The 13,140-nt window shown below is 39.0% G+C and overlaps 1 gene segment (V, D, J or C); it reads right to left on the bottom strand.

Annotated features, from left to right (window-relative positions):
* Positions 1-2,434: 2,434 nt before the first annotated feature.
* LOC110296580 lies at positions 2,435-3,079 on the bottom strand. The segment is given in 2 exon segments: positions 2,435-2,910; positions 3,034-3,079. Coding segments are annotated over 2 exon segments (522 nt in total).
* Between the last annotated feature and the right edge of the window lie 10,061 nt (positions 3,080-13,140).

Genomic DNA, 13,140 nt, shown 5'->3' with positions numbered 1-13,140 from the left:
AGAGAGAGAGAGAGAGAGAGAGAGAGAGAGAGAGAGAGAGAGAGAACATGAAAAAATAGCAAATATTGTGGATTGGAAAGGTAGCTCAGGAATTCAGAGTACATATTTGCCTTATAGAATGTGGTAGTTTATATAGGTATGGCCCCTATAGACTCGTGTTTGATTTCTTGGCTCATAGGAAGTGGCTTTATTAGGAGATGTGGCCTTATTGGAATAGGTATGGAGGAAGTATATTACTGTAAAGGCAGGCTTTGAGTTTCTAAATGCTCAAGCCCTGCCCAATGTGGTACACATCTCCTAACTACCTGTGGATCAAGTTGTAGAATTCTCAGTTCCTTCTCCAGCACCATGTCTGCCTACACATTGCTGTTTTCTGCCATGGTGGTAGTAGACTAAACCTCTAAAACTGTAAGTCAGCCCCAATTAAATGCTTTTCTTTATATGAGTTGTCATGGTCATGGTGTCTCTTCATAGCAATGGAAACCCTAACTAAGACATAGAGGACCCAAATTTGGTTCTCTGCACCCATTGGATACCTTACAGCCTATCACTTGATCTTCAGGAGATTTAACACTGTCTTCTAGCCTTCAGGGGTATCTGGACTCTTGTGCATACATTCACATGTGTACACACACACACATACATAACTAAAAATGAAATGGAGTAAATATTATCATTCACCAGAGAGAACTGTGTGGGAGAGACTATTACTAATCTAATGAGTACCTAATAGGATGAAGAACACCAACTGCTGATTAGACTGCGGAGCTAGAAGACTACTAAGATTTCAGAATTGTAATTCAGAAAGCAGCTTTGGAAGATGTTCCCAATGTTTTAAGTAAGTTTAAGTATGCATTTAGCTTAGGAGTCAATAAGTCTACTCTGATATCTGTACCCAAGTGAAATATATGCACAATCACAAAGAACTATACAATAACATTCAAAGAAGCTTCAGTGGCAGAAATACTTGATAGCTGGGGTAAGTAACCTGGATATGTTTACATAGGAAAGGAGGCATGCAAAATTGATATAATATATACTTGAGCATTGAGGAGAATTAGACTACAAAATGAGTATATTTCAGAAAATATTAACTTTGAAGGAATATAAGTTAATAAAAATAAATATAATTTTATTTATAAGAGTTTCAAAAGTAGACACAATCAAACAGCGGTAACTGAAATCAAATTATCTTTATCTCTCCAAGAAAAATTGTTTGGAAGAGGGATGAAGAAACCTTTGTTTTCTTTTTAGTCGTCATTATACTGGAATGTGAGTATTACCAGCTAGCGATAGATAGTTTGAGTATTATATTCCCTGTAATACCTTAATGAGAATTCCCTGTTATATAGTGAATGAAAGTTTTAAAATTCCTTAAAAGACAGGAGTCTTATACAAATATGTACTTTTATTCTACATAGTGCAGTTTCAAATCCATCACACAGAAGTGGATCCCTGAACACATATTTACACAAAATATCGAGAATGTGAGAAGTGCTTCGTGATTGAAATAGAGACAACCAAACCTAACATCAAAGTAAGCTGGATTGACAAGTTTGTCTAGGAAGACCTAAGGATCAATTTCTGGATGAAGGCTGAATAGAAACAAAAACCTAAACACAGCTCGGAGCTTTTGAAATCATTCATAAATGTCTGTAAATGGCATGATTTGTAAATTCATACGTTATCACTCCTCCATCAGTAGATTGGACAACTGAGGAGTTATTTTACATAAGGCAAATAGCCTGGTCCTTTATTTGCTGGCTCCCTTTGGGAACCAGTATAATCTTGCAGCATCTTTACAGAGTCACATTTGGACACACTATTGGATACATAGGATTGCGTTTTCTGTGAAGTTCAGCTCTGGATCTCATGGCTTTGGAGCTCAGATTCTAAATTAAGAGCCCTTGCACCTGGGTCTGGACTCCTGCCTCTAGATACTAAGGAATAATGGAAGCTTTTGGGGAAAGTGCTTACTTGATATTCACAGGTAAAAATGTTGCAGTCCTCACATATTTTAATCTAAGACAAGGACGTGTATTCGTTTCCTATCTGGATCTACCTTAGTAAGTAAGATTCAGTTCCACTCTGCCTCTATGGGTCCTTACTTTGTTCTCACTTCAGTAACTCCCCAGTCTGAACATCCTTACATCTAAGGCTGCTGTTTGGTGCATTTATCAAAGTCCCCCTGTAAGTCTTGACTTGCATGTCTTTAGCTTAGCAGTAATACGGAATGGAGGACAAGCTGACATTAACCTTGGAGAATAATTCGAGAAGCTCAGTGACCAGATGCTTCCCTATGCTGTTTTCCTCTTTCGCAGAGAAAATGAAATATAAATGCCATGTTGGAGGCGACTATCCCCTTTACACAGTTACTAGGAGAGTCCAAATTAGAAAAGGTAACATCTAATATCATTTACAGCCATAAAAGAGCTCAGCTCACACTAAGGTTCATGCTGAACAAGGTCCCTCTGGCTGAGATTCCCCTGCCATGAAAAGTTTCAGAAAGTGCAGACTTTTCTTTTACTTGGGGAAGGGGCCGAAGAGGGAGGCCCCATGTCAATCTCGTGGTTGTCCTTCTTGTGCAGGCAGCACCTGCCCTGCGTGTGCAGTGCTGTGTTTGTTCACTGCTGGCACAGAAGTACATGGAGGTCTGGTTGGAGCTGGTTGACTCTAATGTCAGGGGAAAGCTCTGTATCTCATTTCTGAAGGCACTGTACCCTTCAGGGACATCTCCTTTGGTAGTTCTGTCAGTGCCTACTGAGTAATGGATCAGCTTCAACCCCTGTCCTGCATCTTGCCGATACCAGAACATCCGATAGTGGTTCATATCCTGAGAACACTTCAGGATTATCTTTCTTGAGGTCTGTGTGATCCAGTATCTAGGTGTCTGGGTGATTCCACCATCTCCTGCTGGAGAAAGAAGCATAAGGAAAAATGAGAAACAAGATGTGTCTGTGTAAGGAATGGAAACCTTTGGAGCCAGAACACTGCAGATGATGGTAGAATTTTCCAACAAAATGCAGAACTCACCTGCTCTTAACAGACAAAGCTTCACACAAAAGAATGTGGGGATCATTTCAGGTCACACCTAGAAAGGAATCACCCCTACTGAAAGCTGTACTGAGAAAATAATTTTGAACTTCCCATCCTAGGGAGTGATGGTTGGGCCTGTGATGTCACCTCCCCCTCACCACTTCTGTCACACAACTCCTCTCTTGCTCAGCAAAGCCAGCAGGAAAAGTGAGTTTCTCAGAGATACCACGAAAAGATAGTAAACCACATTCCAGTGGTTTCCCTTTTTTCTCTGAGGAGTTTGTCGGTTGTCAGCACCTGTCCTGATATCCAGGCTACCCTGCCCAAATCCTCTAACTGTGAGCCTCATTAAAGTATAGAGATATCCTCCAACCTCTTGGATAGCTGTGGACAACCTAGTAACTGAAACCTTCCCAAGTCTGCCTTTGTCTTAATGTCCCTCCTTGGCTCCACCCTCAGTCTCTCCCAGAGATCTGTGGAGTTGAGTGCCATCTTGTGGCCATGACAGAAATTTTTGAATTGAATTTTTACAATTCACCCAAGGAACCTGAAAATTCCAGAAGTATTTATTACAAGACAATTTTTATAATCAATTTTCTTAAACCTTAATCTAAACTTTAATTCTAGTTGTGATTAATTCTTGGGGTTTTCACACTTATGATCTATCCTACCTTTATTTTACTACTACATAAACAATTATGAGAATATTTTCCTTAAATTTTTCTTATACAAGATACATAGTCATGAAAAGAACTGCTACTTAGTATAAAATATTAGGAATAAAGACATAGGATTGGTGTGTAAGAATAGCCTGATATATCTATCTCCTGAGAGGCTCTGCCAGAGCCTGACAAATAGAGGCAGATGCTCACAGCCAACCATTGCTGAGCATTGGGTCCCCAATGGAGGAGTTAGAGAAAGGACTGAAGGAGCTGAAGGGTTTTACAACCCCATAGGAAAAACAACAATATCAACCAATCAGACCCTCAAGGCTCCATGACTCCAGGCACATATGTAGCAGAGGATGGCCTTGTCAGGCGTGAACAGGAGGAGAGCCCCTTGGTTCTGTGAAGGCTCAATGCCCCCAGTGTATGGGAACGCCAGGGTGGGGATGGGGGAATGGCTGGGTGGGTGGGGGAACACCCTCATAGAAGCGGGGGTGGGGTGGGGTAGGGGGGTTCCGGGGGACTGAACAGGAAAGGGGATACAATTTAAAATGTAAATAAAGAAAATATTCAATAAAAATATTAAAAAATAAAAAGAATAATCTTTCTTATTAAAGATAAGCAAAATAGCCCAAACAACACAAAATAAACTGATCAACAGCAAGATCATCTTCAAGATGAGGTCAAGTATGTGAATAAAGAATAAAATGGGAAGAAAATACAGGCTGTATTGTAAGCCAACTGATTATGGATCAAGCAGTGGTGGGGGATCAAGGCTGGGTATAATTAGCCGAGAGTGTGTGGATGGATAAATTATACAATGCACACCTACTCGTTTGAGTGCTGGGAAGAGAATACAAAGCAGAATTGTGTGAAACAAGGTAACATGGACATAAATTAGTACTACAGACAACATGAGACCAGTAACAGAACATGCTGGATTATAACTATTTGATGTCTGTGGGCTGGACCAAAGGGCTCATTTCTATTTCCAAGATGTGTTCCTGTCTCTTCCTTCCTCCACCAAGTTAGAATTGCTTGTCCTGTTTTGACTTCCTTAGTTTCTGTGTACCAGCTCATGGCTCCTTCCCCCACCCCCACCCCGAATACTGACTGTATCATGTGGAAGTCTTCCTTCTTCAAATTCCATAATTCATGATAAGACCTCTCCCCTAGTCACATGTTCTTAAACTCTATGCCCTCTCATTTCAACTACACTAGAAATTTGTTGCTAACAATAAACCTTCAAATAGGTCTTCATTGTGTGACATTGACAGTGTCTGTTTTACATAGCTTGCTGCTTAGTGCTTAATTTTTACTGTCTTAAATTTTACCAAACAGATAAGTTGAAATAATTTCTGCTTCTAATTAAAGCAAGAAACCCTTCCTTAGTGCTATAAGCAGCACAAGCCAGAGGAATTCTAATCAACGAGAATTTGAAATGAAACAGAAAACAGCAAGGTCTATTCAATATTTGAAAAGAATTTCCAGAGACCATGTCCTACAATCTCGCCACTACAAATACTGTATCTATAACCAAGGGTTGTGCTCTGCATAAACCAGAACACCAATCACAGATTATCCTGCTTCTCTGAACAAGTAGCCAAAGTTGAGACAAAGTCAAAGTACAAATTACTTGAATTGCCAAGGACAGGTAGTAGCCATGTATAGTATGGCTTCATTTCCTTCCAGGAGACAGAAAGACAAAATGTAGGATATTTGAGGATGACAACAATAAAATAGGACCTGGACAATTCCTTGACAATGTCATCATGCTAGAGAAAAGAGATTTGTCATACAGAGCCACCCAAGTGGGTTTTAGGAGGAATGGAATTCCTCTAACCAGTTTGCAAGTGCACCCTATGGTACCTGATTCTGTGATGTATAGTTCCAATCTTGGAGCCCTGGGCTGTCTCTGAGGAGTAACAGAAATGCAGGACTTTTCATCCACTCTCATTATATGTTTAGGTCTCATAGATAGAAACTGATTTCACTTACAGATGGGCAGGAAACTATTCAACAATATAATTATATTTTTGACAATAAATATATAGCAGTATATACTAACCTAAAAAAATAAGGACATTAATTTTTAATTCCATCTTTTTAAGTTAGAGACCTCAAGGGAATTATTTTAAATTGAAAGTCTTGGGCAGGAATTGAAAAATTCAATTTCTAGTTATTGCTTTAGGGTATTAAGACTGCACTGAAATGGGAATGAATGTGTGTATGCGTTAAAGTGTAGCTGTCAGTACAAGAGAGGGGAAAATAGTCATATAATGAAAAACATGTTTAGTATATGCAGATAAAGTGAAGTCTTGGTACCATTTTTGTTAGTTAGTTAGTTAGTTAGTTTGTTTGTTTATCAAGTAACTGGCATTAAATGTAGTGAAGATTTTGAATCCAAAACAATAAGACAAATACTATATAGCCCAATTGTCTAATCTGGCTAAAGTAGAAGATGAAACTGAAGAAATAGTATAGCTAATGATTGCAGACATTATAGATACCACAGTGATCAACCAACTGCAGGACACTGTATGTGCCACAGGCTTGTGAATGAGTAACAAGAGCCTCAAGATTCCGTAGATGGTTGGTTACTGTGGCCTGAAGGTCAATGTTAATATGTCCAGTCCTTGCCCTGTAGCACACAGCTGCCTCTAGAGACTTCTAGAATGCAACAGGTCTCAGTTGTTTCTGTGAACCATATTTAAAGCCAGTTTTGTGAACTTTTTTTGTGATAACTCAATATAAATGGTAACTGATATCTGCATAGAGGTTCTACACACTATGAGGAACATATAGTCAGAAGTTGGTGAGCAGAAAGAAAGTGCCTGTGCCATGCTGTGGCTAAGCTACTGGCACAGAGATAGATGCCCAAGTCTTCTTGATGTGTGGATTGGCTCTTCAACATGGAAAAGGAGCCCTCAGGCCTCACTGCAGAGAAATGGTCACTGGGCATTCCAGATTTGTTGGATATAAACTCACCCTGGAAATTCACCAGAAACACTGTGCCTCATCTTGAGTTCTGTCAGTAGGACCAGAAATTGTGTCACACTTAATAACTACATCTTATCCCCTATTTGTAACTCTGTACATGGGATATTGGGAGAATTCAGCACTAGTGAGGTCTGTGAAAATATAAGTTGTGAACAGAATAAGGAAAATGGTTATATTGCCGGGTGTGGTGGCACATGCCTTTAATCCCAGTACTCGGGAGGCAGAGGCAGGCAGATTTCTGAGTTCGAGGCCAGCCTGGTCTACAAAGTGAGTTCCAGGACAGCCAAGACTATACAGAGAAACTCTGTCTAAAAAAAAAAAAAAACAAAAAACCCAAAAAAACAAAAAACCCAACAAAACAAAAAACAACCTCAAAACCAAAATCCAAACTAACAAACCCCCCCAAAAAGGAAAATGGTTATAGTAACAGTTCATTAAACATACAAACACACACACACACACACACACACAGAGAGAGAGAGAGAGAGAGAGAGAGAGAGAGAGAGAGAGAGAGAGAGAGAGAACAGTTGATGTTCTAATGACAAGGAGATAGACAATCACCCAACAGAAGAACCTAATGCCCATGGCAGAGGGTGTACAGGTTTAAAGTTCAGAGGATGTCTACCCTACTGAGCAAGAGCAGAGGAAGACTGTAGTGATCCATCTCCTCACATGAAAGTTCCCACTGTGACTTTACTCCCATCATCAGGGACAATTTGCAATTGTCAATTTGCATTACCAGTAATTAGATGACTGACTTAAACATTTATACATTTCTTTTAACAGGAACCAGTGGATGGGGCTTAATTTTCAGCTTCAATGCTACCTGGACAGAGATTTCATATCCCTTTAAAAGGAAATAAGAAAGGAATATATATATTGACATTTAGATATGACCTTTAGATAGAACCTCTCCTCTTTAGTCTATTCCAAGGTTTCAGGAATAGCCCAGATGCTTGAACTACATTATAGGTTTACACACATTTGCATTAAAGAACAGGCCATATGTTAATAGGAAATTCCTATGCCAACTGACAGGTTGGTTGGATTGCACACACAAATGCATCCACACTTGTTTAATAAGTAAGTGTTCCTCTACAAATCCATGAATTCTCATGTATTCTGAATCACAGATGAGGTAACTGAAAATATATAAAATATTCAGAGCCTAAGATACAAAAGACATGAAAGACACATCAAAGACATGTGCTACATTGGCCAGACAAAAGCAATAGAACAAAAATACTCTTTATTTACTACTTAATACCAATTTAGTTGAAGTAGAACGAGTATTCTAACTTTGAGTAGGTTAATCGGTCACATTAATCATGAGTTAATCCTGCCTGGTGAGACTCCAACATCATAGGGGATCATGAGAAAAAGATAGAAGCAAGAGATAAAACCATGGATGTGTAGGAGGAAGATTTCTATCACAGTCATGACAGAAACATCCTAGTTAAAGTCACAGTTCACTGGAGAAGAGAGGAAAATTCAGAAAAGGAGCCTGGGTACCAAAGCAGGCTTGGGACAGGTATGAGTCCAGTCTCAGTCCAGGGGAACCCATTTTGTGCTAGGTGGTATCAAATCAACTTACCCAGGCTATAAGCATTTTCAGATTGTACTTAATAGTGAAACCTTTTTTTTATAATTTAGAAAAAATTAAAATAAACATCACTGTACTTGGAAGGTTACTAAAGTGAAACAGTGAGGAGATGACATAAATACAAAAGTGCCTACAGACCAAAAGGATGTTTGCTTCTGTATTCTGTATCTAATTATTTTCCCACATGTTGAGCACCAGAGGGCAGCTGAAAATAGAGGTTGCAACAGATAATTTGGAGTAAGTGTTTATATGTTTCTTATTCTTATTAAAGATCCTAGAAGTTCAAGCTTATGATTCCTACCAGGAATGTCTGGGCACACTTTGATCCCTCTCCCTTGTAACTCCATCTTGTGCTCTGCATCAGAAAGCCAAAACCCTGGCTGCTAGCTGACTCACTAACCTACAACTTCTACCTTTCAATCTAGCTTTTTTTTTTTTTTGTCAGATCAGAATACGTGTGACCACATCTGTGATAAATGCTATCTTCCCATGATGCTTAACAGGTTCCATATCATCACTGTGGTGAGAATTTAGTAGATGTATTAGTACCATAAGTGGTTTCAATGAAAGAAGACTCTAAGGATAGCATTCTGGGAATGGGTCTCTTGTCTATCTAAATTTCTTATAGAAAAATCACCTAGAAATCTTGAGATGCAGTCACTGAATGAAGCCTTGATCATGCTCTGGCCATTGGGACAAAAAAGCATAGCAACACACCCCAGTACTCACCATAGCCCAAGGAGAGATGTTTGATCAGAGTAAGGCTTCAGATATTGCAGGGCAAAGTAGGAACCAAGGTGTTGGTTCATTAATCTAGTGAGTAGATATTCAATCATGTCTTTCCAATGACATGAGCTGAACTTCAGAGGAAGAGTGAAGTAGGGCTGTGTGAAGGAGAGCAAGGAGTCAATGCAGATTCAAATAACAAGCCATCTTTCATCCAGGAACACTTAGACTTAAGAAAAAGACTACACGAGTCAGAATTAAAGCAGCATCAGAGGAAAGAAAGCTACAGTGGAGACATCTGAGTTCAAGGTCTGGACCAAACCTGGCTGAGCTTACCAAAAGATGCCCCTCAGAAGAGACCTGAGGTGTATACTGCCCAGAATATTCACATCTCCAAGGTTCCAGTGAGAACCCCAATGTGCCACTGAGTTCCCAGGGATAGAGTGCCTCTTCTCTATATGTATCTTTATGTGCAAAGAGGAGGCAGCCCCAGAGCTCTGTGGTATAACTGCTGGCACCGAAGTACACAGATGTCCAGGAGGGAGAGGCCAATTCCACAGTGAAGGTGAAGTCCTCTGTGCATGATCTGGAGACATTGTACCCCTTAGAGACCTCTTCTTTGTCAATGATTCCAGCATCATAGGAATAGATTACTCTTAGTTCTAACCAGGAATCCTGTTGGTACCAAAGCATGGAGTCATGTTTCATATCCTGAGTACATTTGATTGTCACATGTTGTCCTGCCTTTAGGATCAATAATTTGGGAGTCTGAATGATAGCAGCACTCACTGGACCTGTGGAAAAGGAGAACATGTGAATGCTTCCACAATGATGGAAAGGTTATGTTCAGTACCTTAGAATGCCACACCAAGACCTGCACAGAATTCACCTGCCTGCAGGAAACAAAATGCAGCACTGCAGAGTAAACTGAGGTTCGTGGTCTAGATTCAGTAAAGGAGAGAGCCCACTGACTGAATCTCTGTGTAGCAGAAAGAAAATGATCTCTGAAGCAAACAACTGAGTTCTCAGTCTCCCTACCTGGGCACCAGAGGCCACACTCCTTCCACCAGAAAATCATCTCCAAAATATATGTCTATGCAATGGCTAAATAGAAGTCAGTTGTCCAAATTGACTCAACTACCTCTTGACTTTTTCGTAAAGTAGCCTGTGAGTCCATGTATAGTACAGTCCCACTGATGTATAATTCCTTATTAATGTATTGGTCTAGAATTATAGCAAACACTCTGTGTTTCCCATGGCTTTTGATGCATGTATCTCACATTATCCCTTTCTGTTTGCTTAATTAATCACAGTCCTATTACATACTCTACCTGCAATGAATCTCTCTCATACTCAGTTTTTAAGCCTATTGGGAAGACCCATCAACCTTTAAGGAATTATTTGCTGTTTCTTGTCAATTTATAACAAACAGAACACCTGCCAACTCTAGCCAGAGAACCTTTATATATAAAGCCAATGAATTACTTCTCATGTTCCAGGTAAGACCATATCAGAGAATCATACCATGCTGGTGACTGGCCTGTCATTATGGACTGTGATGGACACTCAGTATAACAGATCACCTCTTGGCAAAAATCTGTTGACCTACCACATGTTCTCTCAAAATAACTTTTTGGAAATGACTGTTAGAGTCATTATAATGATAGAGTATCATTATAAAATATTATGAATAAAATATGAACTTGATAAGAATCAGTAACAAAGATGGATATGAAGGTGTGAGAAAGGCCTGGGTGAGATGGCAGAGTCCTACATGGGAACAAGTGATATGATTTTATTTGAGGCACAATCCATAGGTAATGTTACCTTGCCCCAGACAGAAAAATAATATAATATGTATAGATGTAAGTTTTTTGCTTTAAAAATGTCCAAGTCAAATTAATTTACAAAATAAAAATGTAAATTATCATATATGGAGAAAGACATTACAAAGAATGAATTTCCTAAATTATATAAATGCCCTATATCTCAGTAGGGTGGATGTAAGATGACTAAATATACATATACATTGCTCAAAAAATCACTAATCTGTTAATAGATAATATCTGTCATGTTTGATTATATGTCAATAAAGTTTTTAAATGTCTGACTAGGGATACATGCTAAGATCTCTAGCTCATGTGATGACTTGCCAATTACATGTGTTTCTACTTCTGTTGTTTCCAGTTCTTCAACTATAAAATGACAAGGCGACAGATGTCTACATCTGCTTTTGCACGTAGATAATGATGATGGAGGCTGTCCCTCTAATCATAGATTAGAAAATGGACTCAAACATCTGGATTAATGTCATGTACCATGTATTTTATGCTTATTGAGGAGTTATACATTTGTGAAGATGGTATTATGGCTAAGTTCATATTACAACTTGGCTAGGTCATGGGTACCCACAAGACTGTCCGACCTTCTAGACGAGTCTATTTGAATGTTTTTGAATAATGATATTTAAATCAGTATATTTTATCATTAAATTAAGCTAGTAATTCAGTCGGTATAGAAAATTGAATAGCCCTTCAGAACATGACTTAGCAGATCAGTGTGTGACTAAGACAAAATGAGTCACTCTCTCAGGTGTGGAAGAATGTGTCCATTAGACAGCTCACGGATGTTTAACTGAAACAACAGCCCCCCCCTCCCCCTTGAGCTTCTGCAGCACCAGCTTATCTGGATTTTGAGACTTTCATAATTGCATTAGCTAGTTCATTAGAATTTCAGTGATAGATATATGGTTGATAGGAGACAGACAGTCAGACAGATAAATGATAGACAAATATGGTAGACTGATCCTGATGGGTCTGTTTCTTTGGACATTTCTGACCAGTGTGACTGGATACTGTTGATTATATTTAAAGATGAAAAATATCAGTTGAGCAAATTAAGAACGTGGCTTGTCTTGATGAGCTCATGTTGGGAAGAGAATAAGAATTGCATGTAGTTGCCTCCATATGTATCTCTCAGGCACACCAATTTCTGTCACTAATTTTTATCAGAATTGCTAGATATGAAAGGGATGGAAAGGGGAGCATTCTGATTTGAAGACAGGTATCTTTTCCATGAAGTAAACATTGTCACACAGAGTTATAAATACGGAACTTAGACCAAGAATTTAACTGCATTCGGGACCTCTATTTGATGTGGTCAAATTATTACACTTACAGGTCATTTTTTTTTAATTTATAAAGAAAGCACAATAATATGGTTACCTCTTCAATAAATAATGATGCCTCTGCTACTTGTTTCTGAGTTGTTTTACACATATTGACTGAATTGTGGCTGGACACTGACATGCACAGTGCATTTAGACTTTGCAACTACAGAGTGTCTTTCATAGAAATCATAAGTTATATGTTGGGAGCTAACTCTTAGCAGAAAGTGACTATCATCTCTGCAGCCATCTCGGGCTATTTACTTACAGGTTGGTACTTTTCCACCCTGATGAGAGACTTGTTTTCCTAGCATGTTTTTGCAAGCAGCCCACCACAGCTGAACACACTCTGATAACATCCTGTTTTTCTCAGACACATCCTGGACTTGTGGCTAAGTGTCTCCAGCTGCACTCCCCAGCTTGTGCTTATATACCCATAGTTGCCTTTCAATAAATGAGACTTGATCAGACAGACCTTCTTGTCTCCATTCTTTGTATCTCTTGCTCCTCCATCCCCACTCTCTCCCTTGCAGACCCTATTGACTGACCCGAGGGCCTGATAACATTATTCTTCTGTACAATGTTATATTATATTATTATATTATGTAATATTATGAAGTATTATAAAGGCTATTTTTCTATTTTAACTGCAGTTATAAATTGAAGAACACTATGTTAATTGAAGTAAGCAAGATAGATAAAAAAGACAGATACTGCCTTACTGTACTTATGTGAAGACAAATGGATGTGAGCAATGAACAAAATGGCAGTTTACCAGTGTCTGGCAGATGGGGTCAGGTGGGAGGAGCTGACAAAGGGTACAAAGTTTAACTTATGCAGGAGGTGCAAGTCTGGAGCTCTGAAGTAAAACATTGTCCTAGATACAATATAACATTGCACTATACACTTCACAATGTTTAAGATAGTAGCTCTTCTCACTGTAT

The sequence above is a fragment of the Mus caroli genome, chromosome 6 (assembly GCF_900094665.2).
Source record: "Mus caroli chromosome 6, CAROLI_EIJ_v1.1, whole genome shotgun sequence".
In the NCBI taxonomy this organism is placed as follows: Eukaryota; Metazoa; Chordata; class Mammalia; order Rodentia; family Muridae; genus Mus; species Mus caroli.
The sequence above is the reverse complement of the archived record's forward strand: the minus strand, read 5'-3'. Positions and strand labels throughout refer to the sequence as shown.